This window comes from Numenius arquata, chromosome 3 (genome assembly GCF_964106895.1).
Source record: "Numenius arquata chromosome 3, bNumArq3.hap1.1, whole genome shotgun sequence".
Taxonomy (NCBI): domain Eukaryota; kingdom Metazoa; phylum Chordata; class Aves; order Charadriiformes; family Scolopacidae; genus Numenius; species Numenius arquata.
In genome coordinates, this window is record NC_133578.1 from 66,008,797 (window position 1) to 66,033,782 (window position 24,986).

The 24,986-nt window shown below is 40.6% G+C and overlaps 1 protein-coding gene across 4 annotated transcripts in view; it reads left to right on the forward strand.

Annotated features, from left to right (window-relative positions):
* Positions 1 to 24,986, forward strand: part of NSMCE2 (NSE2 (MMS21) homolog, SMC5-SMC6 complex SUMO ligase) — a 131,065-nt gene that overhangs the window by 12,191 nt on the left and 93,888 nt on the right. For all 4 annotated transcript variants that reach the window (XM_074144792.1, XM_074144796.1, XM_074144794.1 and 1 more), the window contains one exon: positions 17,260 to 17,366. In XM_074144792.1, coding sequence (XP_074000893.1) covers positions 17,260 to 17,366 — 107 coding nt within the window. The remainder of the gene's footprint in view (positions 1 to 17,259; positions 17,367 to 24,986) is intronic.

Here is a 24,986-nt window from a genome sequence, read left to right on the forward strand (position 1 = left end):
CACTTTCCACCTCATAGTGGCCTCATAATGGGCAAAGCTGTGGCCTGTGTTGTAGGGACCCTGCATGAGGCATCAGACCTTGTTTTTCCCTTATGAGCCCATATATCTGTGAAGGTGCTCTTGGGAACCAAATAGCAAACAATTTTATATGCAGTGTAGGAATAGTATTAGAATTGAGCAATCCATTACTTCTTTATGGACATGAAGGAATAATCTTATTTGGATTTACAGTCCCCAAGAGTATGCCTCAGTCTCTCAGAACTTACTTTGTCTTTAGGTTAAAGTAAATTCCAAGTAAGGGTTGCAGGATTATTTTTCTTTTTTCTTGGTGGAGAATCTAAGTGTAGTATGTCAGTCCATCCTGGAGATAAATAGCTTTTCACTGATGCTTGCTGTACCTAAGTGTTTTCCAGCTATGGGAAGGTACTGTAGGAAACAAAGAGAGACCAATGATCCACTAAGTTCAGTAAGTTCTTTGGTGTTAGCCTCTGCCAGATGCTTCCTGTGAAGCTGCAAGAATTCCCTCACACCAAGCTGTTCACAGAGGAAGTTTCTTACTGACCCCAGGCGTTTATCTGCCAGAAGCTGTTTCTTAACTGGTCTGCTTTGTTGCTACACCAGTGTCTGTGGTACTAACTGGTGGCATGCACAAACTCAATGTAGGCAACAAAATTGCATCTTTCTTCTTGGGAAGGTTCTTTTCCTGTTGTTGAAAGTAAACTTGTATTTTGGGATATGTGAGGTAAAATGCTTCAGATTCTCTTTCTCAAAAATACAAATTTTTCTTTCCTTCAAATTCCTCTCTTAAGATTCATCCTTTTAGGAAAGATGTTCTTTTTTATCTTAACTTACGCTTGTCTTCGATTATGTTGTGCTTCTTGAATTGTTTTATAGGTATTTTACCTTTGAACTAACAGTGAGGAAGGTATGTATGTTTTCTTCAAGTAGGCAGGTAAATGGTGTCACACTTTATTTCTTCAAGTAATTTTATTTTTTGAAACAAAAAGGACTGATTGGGTTCTTGTGACAAGAAAATTACATTTTGTGCATTATGCTCTTCAATCGGTACCAAATTTTTGAGAAGAGAGGGTTGGGTTAATTTTTTTGTCCTACCTTTGTGCTTCAGTAATTACAGTGTAAAGATTACTTAGAACGTTTATAGCCAGCACTGATGAGCCCATTGCTGGAATACAGTGGTTGGTTCTGAAGGCTGTTCTTCAAAGAAGCTCTCTGAAAAATGAGAATTTGGAAATATGCCTTGTTTCAAAATCTGGAAAAATATGACTTGTAATGAAAGATTTGTGTTCTTTTATATTTATCCAAAAACCACTCTGACCATAGTCTGTAATCTTAAAAAGTGGAAAGAAACAAATATGTGGGGTTGTTATGATTTCCTAGCTGGAATTTTGACTGTAAAAAGAACACAGTGGAGCAAGGAGAAAGTAGCTATATTAAGCAGCGTGCTTTTGTTCTGCTGGCTCTTTTCCGTTTTGGGTGCTTGGTAAGATGAGTGCATCCAAGTAAGTATCTTTGTTCCTCAACTTCTGCAGTTCTCGAAGGAAGGAGAAACCCATTAGGTGGCAGCAAAGGCTTTCCTCCAGCTTGTGCTGTTACTCCTTCACCTGCTCTGGCACTACAGTAACTCACTCCTAGAATGGATTTAGAGGTGTTGGTGCCATATCACCGTACTCTTGCAATTAGTAACACTAAAATATAAATGGAGGATTACGATCAATAGTGGAGAAAGAGGACTTGTATTATCAGATGTTAGATTTTTAAGGCTGTTTGGGACCAGCATGATCTACTGGTTTGACTTCCTGCATAATACAGATCATTGCATTTTGTACTCTCGCATGAAGCTGGTATTTTGTCATTGAACTAGAGAGTATCATTCAGAGTGAAATCCAGTCCTGATATAAAGCTATCTTGCTGAATAGCTGCCTTTAGTGCATTCTCATGGAAATGTACTGAGAGCTTGCACCTGAACAGAAGGTTGTGCTCCGGACAGTTTCGTTTTTTGTCACAACTCTTGTGAATGCTCAGAAGAAAACCGCAGACTTTATTTCTCAGGTTTCGGTAGGTGGTATTCACATAATGTCTGATTTCAAATACATACATACATATGCATGTATGTGTGCGTATTTATACTTTTTTCTTATGTATTTTCCTAAGGAAGTGGGTAATTTTCTCCCCAAAGGTCATTACGAGTTAGGGAGGTTTGCAGTCACCTGGTGGGTTACCTCATGTACCCATAGTCATTATAAATTTCTCTGTGTCCTAGACCTCATAAATTCTGCACAGTCTTCAAAGTAGATCATAAGTGAGATTTAAATGCTCTATAGACCTTTTTGCAGAGCCTCTGCACAGTAGTGATGTTAACCTTGAGAGAATGAGTGAGCTTACAGCCGTAAGTTATAGGCTTGAAATTGCTGGGTGAGGTTCTTTGGCCTCTACTATGCATGAGATCAGAATAGATGATCCTAATGGTCTGTTCCAGCTTCAGAATGCTATGAAGTACTGCAGAGGTCTTGTGTGGGCTCTTCAGCACAAAGATAAATCAACCTCTTTGAACAAAAGCCAGAGAGGAATATTTTATCTGAATAATTTATTGTTTGAAAATATTCTCTGTAGTATATTAATCTGTCATTTTCTTACCATCATATTTCTGCCACAGAAATGTGGCAATAAGAAAATACCGCTAAATCCTGTTTAAATGTAGAGGCATACAGTATATATAGAAAGTAGTGTGGGCTTTGAAGAACCCATTCTGAAGGCTTTAATTTTTATCAGTTTGAGTAGATCAGTATTTAGCTTTCAGTGATCTAATTGTGTGCCTAAATAACTAGGGAGGGAGGAGGAACCCGCAAAAGTAGAAAAAAATCTGTGGTTGGCAGCATTCAGAAAGATTAAGAATATAAAGCAATTTTATTTCTTTTCTTGATTCTTTCCATTAGGGGAAGATTTATCTGGGTTAAAAGTAAGCATTGTGCTGAGATGTTCTCGATGTTTGGTCAAAACATGAAAGAGAATCCCTTACGCAGATAGATATGATCATTCTGAAACCTTCATCCTGATCCCCTACCAATAGACACAAGACTCGTGTTCCTTCCCCCCCCCGCCCTTCTTTTTCTTTTTCTTCTTTGTTCCTCTCTTCAGTAATTCAATAACTTGTGACTGGTTTTTACCTTTCTTTTTCTTGATACTCAAATAACTTTTTTGTCAGTGCATGTAGAATTAATTATGAGAGGTTTTTAATACTTTCAGCTAAAAATATTAAAAAAAGAAAACTTTAAAATGCATTCTGACTCAAATCCAGGTTTTATGCCATGTTTCCATTTACACCAATGTTATATAGCACACTGACACTCTAGCGAAAAATGAAGATCATAATATGTACTGATTAAATTCCAAGATTTTAAACGGGGATGTCTGCTTTATCAGTCAGAATCACATGTAAGACTTGTGTTTTCCTTGTGATTGCTGACAGTGAGACCTATGAAAAAATTCATCCTTTGGAGGACAGGCAGAAGTTGGTTGTCCGAACTTAGATTATTTAATTATAATTTTAATAGATTTTTTTACTTCCCTTCTCATTTTCTTTTCCATTTTCTCTCAAGAAGAACAAGGAACTCATAATAGTATTATATGAAAGAGATAAAAAACTGAGATGCTCCAAGTCTGATTTTGCTGATGCCTTGAGGGTAGGAACAACTGTACTTTCAAACTGGCATTGCCACCATGTGGCCTTGGGCAAGTCATTAAAGTTCACGAGGCATCAGTTTCCCTTCTATAAAAAGAGGTGTCTGGAGTCTTTCAAAACAGGAGGTATGAACATCTGAATATCTCAAACGCCTGTGTGGATATTCACTCCTGTTGTTGCCTGTGTCTTCTGTGTTTGTGGAAATCATGCTGCAGAAGTCTAGAAATAATTTGGGTTGTCTGTAATGGTGGTAGGTGATTGGAAAAGGTAGGAGATAGGTAGCCAGGAAAAATATGTGTGCAGGGGAAATAAAGGCAGCAGAAAACAGTGGCCTAACAAAAATGTCATCTTTACCTTTTTTGAATTAACAAATAAGAAGTATCACATCTCCAAGAACAATTATAGGTGATATGAAATGGTTTGAACTATTAAAACATACAGAGGACACTAAGCGGAGATTTGCTCTTGGATGAAATTTATGAATGGATCCTTCAGCCATGTTTGCAGGATAGTCTGATGTTTATTAAGTGAGTCAATAAATAATACTATGTGAAGAGAGAAAATATTACACTGATTCAAAAAATGTGCTTATGGAAAGAAAATTTACCAGTGAAACCCACAATCTAGCAAAAAGTCAACTGAAGTGGTAGAGAATCCGTCCCATCTCTGAATAAACAGTTCAACTCTGACAGAACAGAGTTCTGTCAATACAGGACCTTGTATTTTCTTTCTTCATTAGCTTTGTTTCAGTTTTCAGGCACTGGATCTTCTGTTTCTGTCTGATAATCAAAGAGTCCAATATGTTCAGAAATCTTCAGGATGGTAATGGTAGATCACGAGCATGTCACCTTTAGCATCTCTTACTTAAACTTCCCAAGTTGAGCTGCTTTAGTGGGTCTTGATGTAAGTCACACTTTCCAGGCATTAAGTAATTTGTGTTGCTCTTTCTTGGAAATACTGAAAGAGCTTATTGAAGGAAAATGCAATTAGCAGGATTTAGTCTCATGCTTTTTGGTCTAGAAGGAGCCTTTGCCCGGATTATACGCTATGTGCCATATAAAGATAGGGATGCATCTGGAAAAATTGTCAGCATAGAATCAGCCCCTTTTTAAAAAAAAAATGAAAAATTACAACAATCCCTGTACCCCTCTTTAGATGTTGAACAAGGGTCTGGTATTCATCATGAGTATCATACAACACAACCTTCTGTGTAGGGCACACAGTGGTAGCCAGGAGACCTGCCATCAGCCACCCTTTCAGGCATTGTCCGCATTAGGTTGCTTCCCAAACTGTGCACTACGTAGCAGTCACTATTAATGACTGGTGAGCTTATGTCTTTTTTGTTATTGTTGTTACAGTTTGGTTGTTTTTTTGTGTTAATGGACCTTTATGTCAATAAAAAGAAAATCTCTGTTAGAGCTGCTATTATATAAAAGGATGGGAGAAAGTAGGAGGTGACCCTCAAAGATTGTGCTCACCAGGAAGATTTCACTTGCTAATAGAGAAAGAATCAAAAGCAGGCAAGCAAGTGCTCAGGGAAGAAAGAATGGGGGAACTGGTTGAGGAGGAAGAGAAGGGGAAAGGAGCAAGTGGTAAAGAAATGTGTAATGAAGGAGAACAAGAGGTAAAAAATAAGAAAGCCACAGCAAAAGGATTAAGCAGAACAGTACTCTGATTGTGCTCTAGATGACGAAAGATATTTAAATGCCTTCCTAATGATGTTTCCCAAGTAAGCAACTTCTGTAGTTTCCACAAAGGTGTTAGCTTTTCCAAATGGGAAGAGCAGTCTGGAATATAGATCTAAGGAGGACTGGTTCCTGTGGTTGAAAATGAGGAGAGAGATGTGGTCTTTCTGATTAGTCTCACACTAGAGTTGTTCAAGATACGTATGTGTGAACCTCCTTACTTTTTTGACATTATCAACAAATGCTATAGAATGCTCTGAAATATACATGTGCTGTAGCACTCAATAGAAGGTGACAATCTCAAACTGCTCTATAAATTACATATAATGAACTTTCTTATTAAAAAAGACTTAACAAGGAGCCAGCTGGCTTAAGGAGAAGGTGGCAGATGAAAAGAACACAATTCAAAGAAGTGTTCACACATTAAGGAAGTATTTTAACAGGCTTTCCCCAGACTGTAAGTGGGAATGGAATTATACGTTGCATGTAAATGTCAAGTGACAATAATATCTTCTGAGTTAAATCAACCTTGCAAACTCTTTCCTCTTTTTCTTAAGCAGATGAATAAAGTTTAACTTGTGATTTCCTTACTAATCATCTTAGTAAGCAGTGGGTGAGTAGACTTTTTACTGTATGGGTAGATTAATGTGACATTTTCACAAGGCTTTTTTTTTTAAAAAGTTTATTACTTGTGGGTGTGGATCTAATTCACAGCTGTTTTTTCAGTGAATTAGGGCATACCTAATCATCACTCATTCAAATTCTGTATTTCTTCAGTATTTTTAGATTAATCTTTTATCCATGCTTTGTTGGAGGTGTGCAGTCTGTCCTGATGTCTCAAGGTAATCAAGACTTCTCTTCCACTGAACAGAGTTTCTTTAGTGCACAGATTTGGCCCAGGTACTTTTATAGAAGACCAGATTTGAAACTGAACAAGATGCAAAAGCATATCAATATAAAGGGGAGAAAATTCTACAAGTATGTTTCAGCTACACAAATCTCAAGCATAGTCCTATGGTTCTGGATTAATTTATTTTAATGACACAACACCTGATAGCTATGTGATATAGTTTACCAGTTCTGTTTAAGTGTTGAACAGAGGGAGCCTTCTACTTACGTCTTCTATCTAGTTACACAACATTTCCACACTAGGTTTCAATTTATATTCCTGTTTTTTCAAAACGACCCCTTTCAATGCCATGAGGCCCCCACAAAGCTACTTTTTTCTTACTATGGACAAAGATAACAGGGCTGAGAGACTGTCATCTCTGGTGTAGTGTAAGCCATCAAAAAAATTCCTGTTTCCTTTCAAAATCGTAAATACTTCTGCGTGCATGAGAGATACAGAATTACATTGCCCTTTTTTTGCACAGAGATGTGCATTTTTCACATGGTAACACAGTAGCAGCTCCTCATAGTAAGAGAAATTTTTGTATGAAGTTTGTGGGAAATGAAATTCCAGCAATGGAAAGATTTAGCTCTGTCACTTACCAGTATGCAAGCAACAGAATGAATGCCACATACCAGTGATTGGTGCCAAAAAGGGGGAGACCTGCCAATTCACAGGAGTGGTTTTATGGAAAGGAGGCCTGCTAGAGGCAGAATGAATTGCTGGTTTTCATTAGGCTTCCAGTTTGTGTCCAGTCTTTGCCTTTGCCTTGTCTGTGTGGGAGGATTAGGTTGTGGGACATTTTTTTTGTGTTGGGTCGGGGTTTTTTTTGGTCGTGTTGAGGAATTACGGGCTCTGAAACCCCTAGCTTTAGTATTGCTGCATGGTTAGCATGTCAGGTACCATAGCAATTTGTAATTTGTGCCGAATTGGTTATTTTGTGTGGGCAGCATCGCTTGACCTTTGCTTCCATGAGACCTTGGTTTTCTAGACTCCTTTAGTTTAACCTTGGTTTTGTTCTGTCTGTTAGTTCTCTTCAACAGAAACTAGAAAATATCCAAAGCATATGGATGCATCTACATTTTCAGCAAACAAATAACTTTGGAGATGATATTCCTGTCTATTTCTACTAACCTTCGTGTTTCTGATAATCTAACAGATCATTGTTTCTGATTTAAAAACCCCAAACTTCCCATTGTCAGCTGTATATTCGGAATCTGATTCAACTTTTGTTTATTGCTTTACGTGTGTGGACCAGTGTCAGCTCGGTTCTAAGACGCATCACTGCTCTGTCCACAGTTGTGTAGAACGTGGTGTTGCATGCCAGCCAAATTTGTCTAAAAAGCTGACTATAGAAGTGGATTATTTTCCCACCCTGAACTGCTGGCTGCTGCAGCTGCACTCTGGCTGGTGCCTGGCTAGTGAGCCCAACTCCAGCCTCGCTCTGTCTGCGGCTACCCATCAGTTCTCTGGATTCTGAACTCAGTAGTGCCAAGGGTTGTAGAAGCAGAAATATAAAAAGTTAAAATGGGAGACCGCGTGGGTTCAGAGAAAAACAAAAAGTTATGTTTGGAAGTATCTAATAAAAATATTTGACATTTAAAAACCAGACATATTTTGGCATTTTTCCTCCCCAGCTGTTTCATTTTAGGTCAATAATGTTACAGTTTCAGTGCTGGAAGTGGGTTCATTTGTGTCTGCATGACGCTGTCAGTTATGGAAGCTTAGTTTGGATTCTGTGTTCCTTTTAAGTGGGAATTAAATGTGACCACTGAACTGAGCCAAAATAAGTTGATGCTGGATTGTCTTGAAGTGAAGGATTGTCTTGGTTTTCGTGTCCCGTTTGATATGTGTTCTACTGCTTTAACTTAAGCTAGAGCTCATGCTCACTGCAGTCTGCTAATTGGGCATTACAGCAGCTCTCTCAGTTTTAGTGGGACCGGTTTCTTGAGCAGTTCGTTCACAAGCCCTAGTGCTGACACCTGTGAAGGGTGATGGGAGTATGCAATGAGGGACCGAGAGTGAGATTGCCACTGTGTGAAACTGTGTGAAGTGACTCTCTTGTCCTCCTGTCCCACGGCATGGCCCCGTTTTCTGGCCAGGCCATTGATGATCCACTGTAGGACTCCTGTTTCTTGTGCTGACCTATGCAGCATGTGCAGTTACGTTTCAAATCGGATATATCTGCACCAGACATGGATATTATCGCTCTCTACAACTTACTGCTCTCTACGACTACCTGAAAGGAGGTTGTAGTGAGGTGTGGGTCAGTCTCTTCTCCCAAGTAACAAGCAATAGGACAAGAGGAAACGGCCTCAAGTTGCTTGAGGGGAGGTTTAGATTGGATACTAGGAAATATTTCTACACTGAAAGGGTTATCAAGAAACAGGCTGCCCAGGGAAGTGGTGGAATCATCATCCCTGGAGGTATTTAAAAGGTGGGTAGATGTGGTGCTTAGCAACAGGGTTTAGTGATAGTTTTTGTCAGTGTTAGGTTGATGGTTGGATTCAATGATCTCAAAGGTCCCTTCCAACCTAGACACTTCTATGATTCTATGATTCTGGTAGCTTGAGCCCAGAACTAAGATAGTCGCATTTACTGAAATATTATATATCAAGAAAATTTTTGCCCAGATTCTGATGTTACCATATCAAGTTCTGAGAAGAGAAAGTGAGTAGAAGAAGGACAGCAGTAGACCCCTTGGTTTTAAAGATACTCAGCCCTCCCATCACTCATTCTAAGGAAGGCAAGGTCAGCAGCAGCTCGGGGCTCTGAACCACGCTCTATTGTGTGGTGTAGACATGCCCACGCCTCCACAGGCAAGAAGCTTGTTAGTCATAGGAAAATCCTTTCCCATTAAAATTATTAGTGAATGTTGTTTTCAGCCTTAATTTCATCATATGTTGAAACCCACTGAGAAGAGAGGGAGATATATATATATATGTATTTAGGAAAATAGAAGATTATGAGATTGGTCAGATTTCAGTGTGAAGATAGCATGTGCCTTGTACTTGCTTAGAAAATACAGGTGTGGTTCCTCTACCTTTTTCTTGGCAATCAAATTGGCTTAGGAAGTTATTTCCCCCCCAACTCCACTCTGCAACAGTTTGCCACCCCCTCAATTGTACTGGTACAAGTGTGTGTATATCTGCACTTCACATTAAATTACTGGAATACCATGGGTTTGGGGTTTGTTTTGGTTTGTTTTGGTTTGGTTTTGGAGGACAGAATGCTATTTTTAGCTTGATTATTTAATTAATCCAATTTATAGTATAATCCTGTGAAAAGTCCTATTATCCTAGCTGAGGGGCAGCAGAGGAGGAACAGAGGAACAGCAATGATGAGTGCCTGGGGAGATGGCCTGTGAAACTCCCTCTGTTGCCAAAGAAAAGGTACATGAACCTCAGCCTTAGTGTTTTCTTGCTGCTTGTCTGTAAACATCACTTGTGTTTCTCTTGTTCTTGGGCCTGTGGATGTAGATGGTGTTAGGGAACGCTGATTTACTTATTTCTTAAACAGAGCCCAGTACTTGTGGATGGATATCACCATAATGCCAGGACACTGATACTGAACTACTTCAGAGGAGAGCTTGAGTTTCTTCTCAAAGCTGTTGCATCTTAGAAATGTTAATCCTCTTTTCAGTGCTCCTGCTTACTCCTTACACTGTCTTTGTTAACTTTAAATTGGTCTTTCTGCAAAATTAAGTAGGTGTTAATTGGTAAAATGAAGATTAACCTCACCGTGACCTTGGAATTTAGTAAGGAGAAAAGAGGTGTTGGTCAGGTGCTGGTTCTTCTGTTTGAAGGCAGGGAAGTAGCCTGGGAATTGTATGGACCTTAATGTTTAGTCAAGCCAGCATCCCTTTTAATTTGGGGAAGTGTGTACATATTACCTGTCTTCATGTCCTGGTGCTGTGTGCGTGGCACCAAACATAGATGTTACAACAGCAAAAAATATGTAGATAGGACATAAAGACTTTTTTTCTCTTTCTGTTCCGTAGCAAACTGTTTACCTTTATGAGAGATTAGTTGATGTCTTTTTATTATTTGTGTGCCTTAGCCTAAATTAAACCACCTCTATTTGTGTTGAATAGTATTTTTCTTTGGATTTTATACAGCAAAGCATGTCAGTACATGTTGGAGTGTTTTTGCTAAATCAAACTCTTTGGGAGAGCCCTATTTATTTCATTAGGTATTACCATAGTGTCAATAGGTGTTTGGAGCAATCGCCCTTCTTTACCTTGCAGTCTGTTTGGATATCGTGGCAAAAATATCTGGTAAGATAGATCTTTGTTACTGCTCTTATGTCTAAACTGGGATCATTATGACTTTTTAGCTTCCCCTGGTAGTCTTGAAGAAAAAAAAAAAAAGTCCTGTAAGGAAGTTGCTTTCAAAAGCCCTGTTGGCCTAGTTCTGCTGGCAATGGAGTTTAAGGGAGTTTCATGTTGAGCAAAAGTTTCATGATTACTTTATTATAGAATAATATAGTAAGTTATTTTCAAAAGTGATTAGTAATACTGGGTTCCTCAGCTTCTCTGTGCCCACTTGGAGATGACTCTCTTTTTTCAGAATGTGTGTAACACCCACTGGCTGGAAGTGCTGACCCCTTGAGGTGTTTCAAACTGGGCATTCCAGCAGTTGAGATGTTTCAAAGTGGGCACTTAGACCTTGCGTGGTCTGCTGCTGTTGAAATTCTGACCCTCTCTACAATATAATGTACTTGGATTTCATTTCCATGGGACTGGCAGGAGCCTCCTGGGTCACTGGATCTTGTCTCTTCCCATTTCACACTGTCATACCCTACAGGAAAACGGCTTGTAACACTAGATTTTTTTTTTTTTGTTAGTTTGTCAGGAGTAGTCTGTAATGTAACAGACACTCTTGGTTCATCTTACTTCAAAAAAAAATAAGCAGGGAGAAATGGATAATTGAAGATTTTTTTCAGTAGTTTGCTGAATAAAACAAATGTTTAAATCCAGACTGAAAAGCACTGCCCTTTCCAAAATAAAACCTCAGAAGACTTTACTCAGGTACAGCAAAATGCTTGACCTGAATCCAAGTATTGTAGTTTGATTTGCAATTTCTTAACAGAAGCTGAATAGAAAATAAGATGCAACTTTAGAACTAGTCATTCACAAGTGATAGTTCTGGTGTAACTGTGGGCACAGTCAACTAACAGTGTTCTTCTGTGCTGGTCTTTCCTTTGCAAGTTCTAGTAGTCCTGTCTCCCACACTCTTCTCACTTTTATTCCTTCTACTCAGATTTTTTCTTTGATAGAATATAGGAAACTCAGATTCAACTTCCTTCTTTGCTTGAGAGGACTTGAACTTTAAGTCACTTTCAACCACCTTCCAGAAGAACGATAGAGAGATGATGTTGTTGGATATTGGGGAATTTCATAGAATTACAGAATGGTTGAGGGTGGAAGGGACCTTTGGAGGTCATCTTGTCCAACCCCCCTGTTCCAGCAGGGCCACCTAGAGTAGGTTTCTATTTCTGTCATTGATGTAATTTCACTGGAGTGCTGGTATCTAGGTGAAGGTATTGGTCTGTAAAATCACTGATGCACACTTGGTCTCTTAACTCCGTGTATATGAAAGCTTTCTATGCAGCCAGAATGGCTTTATTAGGGAAATCCAGCTCAAAATACAGCCCAGTTAAGGCATTTCCTGAGAAGTTGGAGATTTCTTAGGACTTGCTTCAGCAGTAACTTCTGACTGTTGCACGAAGGGGAATTTTGCAATTACTGTCCTGAGTTCCCCTTTACTCCACCAGTTGCCATTTCCTATATGGTGGTTGGCCCTCTAATCAGCAATAATTTTTCTTCTCTTATGAATTGCAGTGGTTAGTTCCCTATCCAAAGGGTTTTGTGGAGAATTTTGGGCATTCCACTTTCAGCCATTTCTCTGGTTTTAATGTGAGGACACCTGCATTCAGGCGATCAAATTGATTTTCTCCTGTATTTTGCTGTTCCTTTGTATTGCTTCTAATTTCTTTTAGTTTAGATTTTTCTGTACTAGCATTCTACTCTTTTTGCAGCCTAACATAAAATATGTTACAGGTCAGGGAGATGAGATTTTGAAAGAAATCTCCTTTGGAGAGAGTTTTCTGAGGGGCTATCCTTGTATCTGTAGGAGAAAAAGTGAAGATGCACCCTCGGTGCTGCAGAAGCAGCCAGTCTCCTGTTGAAGTTCTTGTTGGTCTGTAGGGTCCGGAGCACCGTGGCAGGGTTCAAGTATATCTAGACAGAGGAGGGAAATAAGTCAGTTGTCTCCTACACAGGTCTGTATCCTCTCACTACTGAGCATCTAGACAGTAGAGGGACATCTTGCTAGTGCCTTCTACAAGTGTTTTGTGAATCTGTCTTCAAAGAGCATGGGTTTGTTGACTGTTTTTTTCCAGATGTTTTGTCCAACTTGAATTACCAACAGTTTTGAGTAGACCAAAATTGGGGGCACAAGGGGGTGTCATTAGCACTTTTGGTTTTGAAAATGAAGTACTTGCTAAAACCAGCAAAAATGCTTAGCTGTATCCTGGATTGAGGATCCTCCAGGAGATGGAATTAAATCAAGGAGTCTGGGAGCTTGTGTTCCTCTGCTGTCAGCAGTAACTGGAAACCTGCTGGCAAAGTGTGTGTTTTATCTGCTGCTGGTGCACATGAAGACAACTGCCTACTCCTGCTGTTGGGATTGGCTCAAGTGACAGATGTTTGTGCTAGGTGTGTTTTAAAAGCCTGAAATCTACTGACAAAATTTGTGGCAACGTTATACCATTCCTCTTCTGCCTTGAATGATGGGAGAGTCTGATAGAAAAAGCAGCGTGTAGCCTTGAAATTCAAAGCAACCTAATATGTAGTGCAAGAGATAGAATGGACAACTCTTTCTTGAAATTGAAAGTTTAGCTTTTGTTAGACAATACCATAAAGATGATATGCTTATATCATGTACCATATGTACCATATACATTAGAGTGTATATATATATTGATGTTAATCCACGTTGTCTGTGCTTATGCATTCATTTTAAGTACTGTTATATTTGTAGCCTTAGAGCCTTCCTGTAATTTCATGGTATTCCAGGCTATTTTGTGTTTGAGATAGTCTGCGGTGGAAGCGAGTGCTTATTTGGATTGCTGTGTGTTGGCCCCAGGACAGCTGTACTACCCTGAAGAACCAAATACTGATGTCGTAACTTTTGCACAGAAAAAGAGGTAGTTGTGAAAAATCTTTAGAAATTTTGCTAACTTGTGGATGTAAACAGGGAACGGAAGTAAATATGAACTCAGATGTTAGAAGGAAATGCAAGTTTTGGATAAATGAGTGGCATTTTATACAAGTGTTAATATAGGAAGTAGTAAGCCAACGCTGACTGGACTCTATCCTGTTATTACTACTTCTGTTTTAACACTGTGGGGTTCGTGATACATAACCCAGCCCTGATTGATTACAGTTTGAATCAGCAGTAAGGCATCTGGGCATGATCAGTTTGATCTCTTATTAGAAATGAGAAACTGAACTCTTGCTAGTCTTGTTAGGTAATTTTTTTTTTTAATACTTAGGGAGACTTTTCAGAATAATATTCCTGTCTCCATTATAAAAATGAGATCATAAAGTCATGCGGGGTGGAATTCATAATCATGAAGTGTGCATATTCAGCCAGCTAATTTTAACATGATGCATATGTGCCTTTGAAAATGAAAATTATGGCCTTGAACTGTGCTTTCTGTGAGCAAAAGATGTAATCTCTGGGTAGCGAGGGTAAGGACTTGTGGAGAAATGCCTACTAAACTCAACGTATTTAGCCTAGATAACAGGGAGAGTTAACTACAGTATGCAACTTCGATGGTATTTTGTGGCAGTAGCTAAAAGCATATGCAGAGAGGTTGGAATGCATTCCTTAGATATGAATTAGAAACAAGATCAGGATAAATTTTGATAAGATGACAGAGAGGCACTGATCCAGCACTTGCAAAGCGTTTGATTTTGGTGTTGAGCCGGGTTCTTGGCCTGCGGAGGGAAAGGTTTGAGTGCTTTGGAGAGTCCGCTGGCTTTGTAGCTGGAGTCTGGCTGGAGGGGATTCAGCAGATAATGCGGTCACAGGCTGCTGGGAGAGAGGCAATGCCTTGGATCCCTTCACCATGAACCTCTCCTGCCTTCCTCACAACTGAAGTAAAAGTAGCGGCAGGGCTTGCATAGTGGGTAATGGAAAACATTTTGAATCTTTCAAAAGCCTGATATAATTATTCAATTTTGATGCTTCTTGATATTATAGTGCTGTTAAACTAATGGGTTGGTGGGATTTGGGAGAGTGAGCTGTGGGATGGTGGTGAGGAGAGAGAAGTCTTTCTTTTCTAATTTCTTGTTCCCTAGTGGGATCAGGTCAACTGGTGTTTTCTGAGTAGTTGGTGGTGGAGTCTGTTGTAAGGAAACATTGAAGGTGCTGGAATCCCTGCATGGTGAGCTATAAATCTTTTATTTACATCCCCATACAGTCACTCACAACTTCTCATCACATGCATCCAAGCTCTGCTCTGCATCTGGTCCTTACCAGGGAGGGACAGAAATGCTGTCAACTCACCAGGGGAAGGAAAAGTGCAGTGGGAGCAGAGGAGCCGTGCACAGTGGGTTATTGCCGTGTGTAATGTAGGACGGTGGGAGGTTTTTAAAGGCAAATAGAAGAGCCTGTCATGTAAGTTTTCTTTTAAGTCTTGTTTAGGAGATGGGGAGATGAGTGGGTAGAACAACATGGATTTCCTCTTAGCTCTCAACACCTTGGACTATGGATTGAACTGCAGAAAGAAAATGGACTCAAGTATCTGTCAAAGAGCACAAATAGGGGATGGACAACATCTGACCTGTATACAGTCCTTCAGATCTATCTTTGTGTCCATAATGCCTTTAAGGGCAGGCTATGGCCATGCGTCAGTGATGCTTTCAGTGATTTCCCAGTATATATAACATGTGCATGTTCTTCATCTGCATGAAGGAACAGCAATAGGGAAACAACAGTGGACACCAAGACTTAAAACAGGCCGGTGGATGGGTGGAACCATCAGGACATAGAGAATGTAGGACAGGATGTAGTCACAGATAATGTCCCTCTTGCCTGAGCTGTGTTCCACCTCTTTGTTTGAGCTTTATTTTAATGCATCTCTCAAGTTGCAACATTATTATTCTTTATCTAAAGATTTTTTTTAAACTTTTTGGAAAGATGGCATTAATACAGCTCTCTCGGTGTATTTGCACTTGTGTTCCCCTAAAAAGAAAAGATTTAGGCCACTGTAGTTTCTTTATGTTGTGGATATGATTCATTTTGGCCATGGGAGGAGAATGACAGTTACTTGCTACACAAACCTTTCCTGTGATTCATGGAGTGCGGTTTGTGTCAGCCTTGAAGGAGGCACTTCATATGCTTCCTAGCAGGGAGGAAAAAGAGCATGATCATAGTTACCAGATAGGATATGGAAACTGGGAGGGAGGGAAAGGAAAGGGGAGACGGAAATGCTGATTATTCAGAAGAAAGTTGCTGGAATGCCAAGATTCTGTCTGTAATATCCATTCATCTACTTAATGAAAAACTGCAAGCCTATATATAATTAAGGGGAACATCTTGACTGTAACTGCCATGTTCACAAAATAGTATGGCTTATTATATACATTTTTTTTTTGTATAAATATATCTTCGTGCTTTTCCTTCTGTCTCCTGGATCCATCACTGCTTCATATGAAGCTCCAGTCCCTGAGTGATGTGTTTCAGCAGCAGTTTCAGGTTTTGCTCTCAAGCTAAGACGGCCGTACACAATGCTTTATGTTAGCTTGCTGCAGAGGCAGGTTTTTGTGCTGTGAAATGCTAATATAGTTAGCAACTTAGGAAATGCACTAGCTTGTCAAATTAGAAGACATTTTCCTTTCTTTACAAAAAAAGTAATTAAAAAAGCTATACCACCATTTTCATCGTAAAAATAACAGCACAGATTGATTGGCTACTTAAGCTGCTTGTAAAGAGGAATGCTCCTTGAAATGACAACCCTTAATGCTGCACGGCAGGCTATGGGGCTTTCTCACTGCTTCCAGCTGTTTTCTCTATACCTGGAAACTGCAGTGTAGGAATAAATGGGAGTAGGAAAGTGGAAACTTACGTTTCCTAATTTCTTAGTTTCCTAAACGGGGTAGGGGCTTGTGGTGGAGCGTCCTCCCACAGCTGGTGGTATTTGGTGTGGTACGTGCACCTGTGTCGGGAGATACAGCGGTGGCTCTTCAGTCCTGTAGCATCCATGGAGAGTCCTTGTCCAGCTGAGCAGATGCACAGCAACTCTAGAATGGGAAAGCAGAGGTGTAGTTAGAGATGAAAGGAGTGAAATTAGGAGGAAAGCAGAAGAGAATAAAAGTGGATGTGAATTACTAGGCGTGTGTCCTGTATTCATTGATTTTCACTGGCAATTAAAATTTTACAGTTTGATTCACCAATGCTGTTCAGTCTCCCATTATCTCCTGGATTATAAAATGCTGGCTGTGTTTTGATTTTGCAGTAGCTGTGTTTATTGGGGATAAGGGGCCTAATTATAGCTGTGAACTATACTGTACTGAGAGGGCATTTAAGTTTCTTCTGACTATTTCTGAGGCAATGTGATGAGTCATGAAATATAACTTTTGCAGAAAATATCCTGATTGCCTAATGACTAGGTGTTGGTTGATGAAATTACACACACTCTCTCTTGTTCATATGAAACCAGGGAAGTGTCTTTCTGAGTAAGCTGTTTGTTCAAGTTACCCAAGAAATGTCAAAGTTTACAGTTGCAAAATAGGAAAAAAAGTGTATGTTTGAGGAGCTTGAAAACACCTGCTGTGCCTTTCAGATGCTTTAGAGATTCACGGCATTAACACCTGTCTTCATATCTGTAAAGAAAAAATGCTGCCTGAAAATAATACAACATACATGTACATAAATAATACAAATCATACATGTACAAAACATTTTGTTTTGCAGATGATGTAGAGGATGTTAACAGTATGGAAAATGTCATGTTAGAATATGCTGCAATGGACAGAGAACTTAACCATTATATGAAAGCAATTGAAGAAACGGTCAATCAGGTAAACTGCCACTTCTATTAAAGTTACGAAAATATGTATTTATTTTTAATAGACACAAATCTTACATGAAAGCAATATATAGGTGGAAGGATAGATCTTTGACAGGTATAAAGTACTAAAGCTGCCAGTACACCTATTAACTTTTCTCCCCAGCACAAATACAGCCTCACACAGTGTCTAATTCCTTCCCACCAGACTCTTGCACCAGTTGGAGCATGGGATGAATAGTGCTTCGGGAATGAGTGAGGAGTCTGTAGTTAAGACACCGTAGTCACCGGTGATACCTCCTCACGTATTGCAGAACATGGAAACTGCGTAATGAACCTGATTTCAGGAACAAGCAAGTGGTTGTGGCAGCGGGAAACCCATGAAGCCTGGTTTCCAGTGGCTTTCTGCCGCGTGTATTTGCTGGTGCTTAATAAGGGGTGAGCTTGTTAATTGCTGGCTCAGTTAACCAGGGTCTCGGTCGCTACCTGACAGCTCCCTTGTGCAAGAGGTGTTGCGTGGCAGCCTGATGGGGGGGTTCTGGCTCGGCGCAGAGTGTGGCCGCAGTTGCGCAGCAGGTGCTGGGGCTGTGGGGATGAAACGCAGGCAGCAGGGGTTGCGTAAGCCCCTTTGCATTAACAAACCGGGCTCCACGCAGGACACCATGGGTCGGAATCACAGAATCATAGATTGCTTGGGGTTGGAAGGGACCTTAAAGATCATCTAGTTCCAACCCCCCCGCCAAGGGCAGGGACATCTCCCACTAGAGCAGGTGGTCGCTCAAAGGCCCATCCAGCCTGGCCTCTGAACATCACGTTTGAGAGGACTTCTCCCTCCCTGCCTGTCGCGGACAGACGGCGTCGTGGAACCAAACCCCTTGTCCGTCCCCGCGGGCGGGAGCGCGGCGCTGGGGGAACGGGCCGGGGCCGGGCGGGGCCGGGGCGCGGCGGCGCTGCGGGCCGCCAGGGGGCGTCGCGGTGCCGTTCCCCGCGGGCAGCGCTCCGGGCCCCGCCGCGCCCGCCCCGCCGTTACCTGCTGTTGTCTCTCGCTTATCGGCCTGCCGGGCCCCCGGGGCGCTCTGTCCCACCTCTCGGGCTCTGCCTGATCCACTCGACCCCGTAACCGCGTTACCCCCGTTCCGGTGCGCTGCTGCCTTCTCTCGGGCTGTCCCCCACCCCTCTCCTACGGTAGCTCCGTGATTTTCTTGTCTCTGATCATCGCAGCCTGGCCGTTAGCCGGCAAGGCATTGAAAGTGCAGGCTCCATGGCGGATCCAGGCACTGAAAGAGTCCATTTCAGTGTAGTCTACACTTGATCACTTATTTTTTGGGCCACTTCGTGCTTGGAGGACTCAACTTTCTAAGTAACCTATTTTAGTGTCTGCAAATAGGCTCTTAGGTGCCGGTTTTGTATGGATTTCTCTAGAACAGGCAAAAGCACATTCCTGATTTCTCTTTTAAGATGTGAAATCTGTGTTTCAAAGCATGAAGGCTTTTCAATTAAACCTGTCTTGCTATTATCTTGCTATGGTTTTTTGCTATTTTTAAAACAAAAATGGGAGCAAAGCAATGCATTTTCCACTAGTCCTATTCTGAGAAATGCCAACAGGTTTTTACTTTGTAGAAAGTTTTTCCTTAAATAAATTTTTTAAATCATCCTGAGTCAGATGCTTAACTAAAAAGTCTTCATCCAAATAATTAAATATGACATGCTTAATAGAGGTTGAAAACTATGTCCACATCAGCATACGTTGGACAGCATTAAAAACAGTCACTGTTCCCTATGCAGTCTTTAAATATATATTTCAACTCACATGGCACCATAATTGCAGACCTCCTAGTTCATATTTGTTGGAAACTGTATGGTTCAGAACTTTTTCCTTTTATTGGGAATATTAATGATTTTTAAAGCTTTCCTAGTAAAACATAACACAGTCGTCACATCATTAGACATTAATGATGTATATCCAGACTTGAGTGAAAGAGTAGGTTTGTATTTTGATTGTAAGCTATTAACTAATTGATGTGTTATTGTTATAATAGGAATTTCAAGTCATTTTCAACAATGTAACTGCTTTCATTATTCCTATGTATCAGCGAAACACTTTCTTCATCCTTAGGAATATAAAGAGGAAGCCTGTGCCTTTGCCAAAAAAACACTCAAATCCTGTGTACTTCAGATGCATTCACTCATGATCTTTTAAGTTAAGCACAGGCTCAGCTGCTTGACTGAAGTGAAGGTATTTTGGGGGGTTTAGGTAGGGCAATGATACATTCATGATTTTAAGGACTGAATTCAGCAGCATCTGTTTTGTGCGTATCTATGCTTGTGTGCAAAAAAAATAAAGTTCTGGAAGGGTTGGTTTTCATTTTTTCCCTAATGTAGCTCATTTTTGATTGTCAGAGACTCCTCCTTGCTTTGCTAAAACAATCTCCTTCCCTGTTCTTTCATTCCTAAGGTTTTAAAAATGCAGCTCCAAGACATTTAACACATTTAAGAGCCTACGTGGATTATAAAGTCAGTAATGGCTAATCTAATATCCTCTGGCCACACTTCTCCTATCTCTGTTTCCTACCTCGCTCTAGGGAATTTTCTGTATTTTCCACTGCCAGCATCCTGAACAAGCCTTTCTGAGTAAGAGAAAGAAATGTATATAAGCTTCTGCAGTAGAACAGAGGTACAATCTGTTCCCTAAACAATAACAGCTAGTGCTTTGTTTTGAAGGATAGCTACATGCCGTGCCTCTAGAACTGCCCAGTGTATCTCCAGTTACCTGTCAGAGGCAGCTTAAAATCTGTTTCAGGGAAACAGATACTATTGCTGAATTTAGGACTGCACCTGGAGGTAGCTGTAGAAAGGCTTGGGTTTAAAATAGCCTCCACTGGCTTGCTCCCCGGTTCTGTCCGAATTCCTTACCTGAGTGCTTTCTCTACGGAGTTACAGCAGGTCATTCATTTTCACAAGCAGACTGTTTTTCAGATACAGTGTTAACAGTATTTGTCTCAAGCTGCAAAATGCATTTTATCTGATTATTTAGTGAGTTTGTATGTTGTCATTTTTTTTTTTTTTCTGGTCTGTAGCTTCTTCATAGAGCAGTGAATCTGAAAGTATGTTATATTCTGTGTTTCACCTTCTAACCACCTGCTTGCAGTGAAACGTCCAACTGGAAGTTAGCAAGATAAGGAGGCAGAGGCAGTTAAAATTCCTGTTTTATTATTTTATTATGTGTACCTTTAAATGACATTGACAAAAAGATGATATTGTACAACAAAAGTATGTAATGTAAATAACTAGGAACTAGCATGAGATACAGTCACATGTTTTTAAAAGCCAAGTTTTTTGTTGATTTAGGCTGCAGTAGGTGGAATGCAGAAGGTGAAACGTATCAGCATCCTCTTCTGCTTGAATCAGCAGCCTGTTGAGCAAGAAATGAGCAGTTGAATCACAGTGTTTCCAACAATAGGCTGTGGGAAACCCTTTGTCTGTGGAAACTCCCTGTGCCACTGGATTTTCTTGTACCTGTGTAATGACTGGACTCCTACTGCTGCTTCTTTTTTTCATTTTTAACGGGTATTTTTAAAATAAATTAGCCAATATTTGAGTCCTTTCCATGCAAAGTCCAGACAGCACTCTTATTTTTAGTGGAACAACCACAAAAGACTGATAGAGTTGGAGTCTTGCAGACTTACACTCTTGAAATGGACCCAGGTGGCTCCAATGGATCCAGGCTGACTTAGCCAGCTCAAGTGTCTCCTACTCTCAGAGAGCCCTCGAGTGGCTGGAGTGTCAGCATATTGTGCCTGCTCTTTCTTGCCCGCTCTGCTCTCTATATTAGCAGGGGTCTTGGCAGTGGACTCTGATCACTATCTCAGTTTTTCAAGCATTTGTCTTGTTTGGCACTGCAGAAGCTGGGGTGAATTTTCTGAAGAAGTCCCCAGCCTTCTCTAAATAAAATGAATCACAATGTACTGTAGATCTATCTACAGAACAGGGAAGACATAACTTTCTAATGCTGTGTTACTCCCACCTCCCTTTTCTTCTTCTCCAGGGAAAGAGAACCTGGGCTATTTTGTTTGTTTTGCAGGTAAGAGCAAAGCGTTGAATGTGGTAGTGGCATCTCTGGCCCAGATTGCTTAGTACTTCCTCTTGTAAAGTACTGCTTTGCTGAACATCAGTCTCTCTTGCTTCAATTGTGTCTGCCTTTTGCTAAGCCTGAGCGCTGTGAGGGAGGATAAAAACTAAACCTGAGTGAGTTGGGTGAAAACCACAGGAGACTTGTTTATGAAAAATTTTATGAGCCCTGTTAAGGAGTGACTGAAAGTGGGAAGAGGCAGACGGAAAGGTAAAGGCTTGGGAAGGCATGAGGTCGTATGGACAGATGGGGAACAGACTGGGTGAAAGAGTCCTGGGAAGCAGGTGATGTTGGGCTGGTAGAAAAAGATGGAAGTATTAGAAGTTGCATTGGTGCTTGGGTTTTATCCCTACTTCTGCTACAGCTTTCCCATATTGTTCTAGCTGAGTCATTTCTGTCACCGTATCAGTAGCTGCTGACATCTTTGTTTTCAGATTGTCCTGCATGGAAACTGATTTGAGCAATTATAACTTTAATTAGATCAAACGTAATTATAGTTTGAACACAGGAAGTGAAATTAAACATGTTCTTTGTTAGTTTTTATCTATAAAACTACATACAACTGGTGTAGGTGTGTGTCTTGCATCTGGGTTGAAGTCTGGATGTGTTGGTCATTCGTGCCCATGTGACTTCACACCTTGTCAAGTGCTCAGTCTGCCTTTGGCAAAGATGAGCGCACCATGTTCCTTATACAAGAGCGTTTTTGTCTCTACAGAATATGCAGGAACTACTCTGATGTTTGCTTTGTGTTTTTGATAATAGTTCCCTTTAGACTAGTAAGTTCATTGGGCAGGAGATAGGAGGGAGTGTTAGTTCACTTTGTCAGTAATTTAGAGCAGATTACTTAATATTGGAATCTGTTACCTTCATGGCCAAGTGTGTAGGTTTTCATCCTGCAGAGGAGTAATTCCCTTCAGTGATGTAGGTCATATTCATTCCAAGTGTACAGCTTGTGAGTGATCTAGGGAGCATCTGCAGAAAAGGAAAGGATCATATTTAAAACTGCTGTACAGGAAATTCCATGGGCTATGTTTGACTTGCAAACTGTTTAGAAGAATTCCAGTTTCTTCACTGGAAACTCATAATATAATGCTCTAGTGACAAGGAAAGTCGTTCTTGATCTCAGAGAAATGGAAGTGACTTAAAGAGAACATCTTTGTAACCCAGCTCTGCCAGCATAGCTGTGTTGGCCATGGGTCCTATTGGAGAAGGTTCTGCTGGTATATCTGGTTACCTCTTTTGACAAAGCAAACTAAACCAATGAAACACTTTCTGTAGTGGTAGCTCCACCTGAAGTGTGGGATGTGAAGGAATAGCAAGGTAAACCAGGGGATGTGATTCCACCCAGTTCCCATCCTCCTTGGTGACACAGCTATGGCAGCAAAACTGATGTCACGACCAAGTCCAGTCTGTGTGGCAGGCACCGACAGTGTCATCTGCTGCCTAGTCAGAGACAGGGCTGTGCTTGAAAATCAGATTGTCATTTAGTTTTCTGTAGGGCTAAGTAACAGGAAGACTATGAATCCCATGGGATTCGTGTGTTTTAATTGATTCAGGACTGTCTGCCAGTGGCTGGCTCTGTGATACCCATTGCAGTGTTGTGAAGTGAAACAATTTTCGACATGGAACTTCCTAGTTTCAGTGAACAAACAGCCTTGTTTGGTGCTGATGCTTTCTTAATGAGCACTTTGCTCTTCTTTTTCTTCTTGCTGCACTGTCATGACAGCATGTTTTAGGGCAAAATCCACTGATAATATCCATATCTGCAACTATGACCTTTACTGTTCCAGCTGAGTTCAGAGCATTTTCTCTGTTACGTGCAGTGCATCAGTGTTTCTAGATTCTGAAATCCTGTATGCTAGCCATGGAAATTTCGAGAGCTTCTTTTTCATCAAAAAAGTGCTCTGCTACACAGAAACAGCTCAGGAAGGTGTTTGTGAAGTCTGCTCCCATGAAAATGGGTTTAGTGAGATGGCTATATCTTTTCTTGGGCTGGTAAGAAAAATAAAAGCTCTTGTAGTCTTTCACTGCATTTATTCTGACTCTGTTTTTGTAGAAGCTGGTGTCTCTGTCCTGAAGTTCACTTACAGTGTACTGAAGTTCACCCGCAGCAGCAACAAGTTAATCCCTTCGTGAAAGACATTGTACCCGTGCAGTGTCTTCTCTCCCATCATTAAATAGATTTCTGGAGAGCTTGCTTCACCTTTCAAGTTTTTGTTAACGATGGATGTCTCCTTGGCCATTGTTTTGGTACCTTGAATGCTACCTGGAATTGCTCTTTACTGCTTGTTTACTTGCTCTCTTCTATTGAAGCCTTCAGACTGATAATTCATCTTGCAGAATAAGTAAAATATCAAAGATATTTTGATATAAAAGATATAAAAGATCAAATCTTTATTATGACTCAGGCAGAATAGTAGGGGAAAATAGTATGTAGCTCTATAGTTATGGTTTTGCATATGTGTAATGCCATAGGGCTTAATAATACTTTTACAGGCAAACTTCATTCTGGCATTTACTAGCTATGGAGTTCTTTAACATTTTGAAGATTCTTCAGTGCAATTTCTTTGATATAGTTTATAATCAATAGTGTAATGATTGCTCTGTCCTATGGCTGTCTCCAAACAGTAATTCAAACAATATTGAACTATTGTGGGCATGTACTCCATTTCCTGCAGAAACTGGGACAGGGATGCATTTCAACACATTTCTAATATTTACTTTCTAATATTTACTTTACTTTTTTTCTGCCTGTCTCTGTATGTGTTGGACAAAGCATTTGATGGAAGCCGCTTTTTTATTTTCCCCGAATTAGTAAGCTGTTTGTATTGTTCAATACAATAATATGGTGGAATCCACATTTGATGAGCTGCAATAAAAATATTGTTTGAGTGAGCAGTATATAAAGAAGTAGGAGTAGTGTTTGATGTTATGTGGGTTATGTAGCACATGCTCAGTAGCATGTCTGAGTGTCTCACAGCAAGCATAAAAACGTGTCCTGCTTTTCGAGACTAAACCCAGGAAACCCTTGCACATGAACATAGGTTTGTTTGACTTCACTGAGGTTACTTACATTTGTCAAGCTAAACGTTTTCCTAAATATTTGCAGTGTCAACACTGCAGTTGCTGAAATGGCCCTTGGCTTCTGTGGCCAGGGCTGGGGCAGCAGGGGCCACAACTGGTTAGCAGGGTGAGGATTTGGGTGAAAAGAAACGTTTTGGACCAAGGACCATCACACGGAACTGGGAGCTCCGTGGGCAGGGTGGCAGCAGGGGTAGTATTTACAACAAATGTGCCAAAGAAATCCTCAGAACCCCATTGTAATTTGAAAACTGTGTTTGTTATGTTGGGCAGCAGCGCTGCCCAGTAGGAAGCAAACTAGCCTGGGATTAAGGAGGACTGGATACTATTTTCAGGTCTACTCGCGGTCTATGTGGTTGACCTTGACAAATTGTTTTGCTCCGTGCCTTGGGCCATGGTCCCGTGTTCATTAATACCACTTCT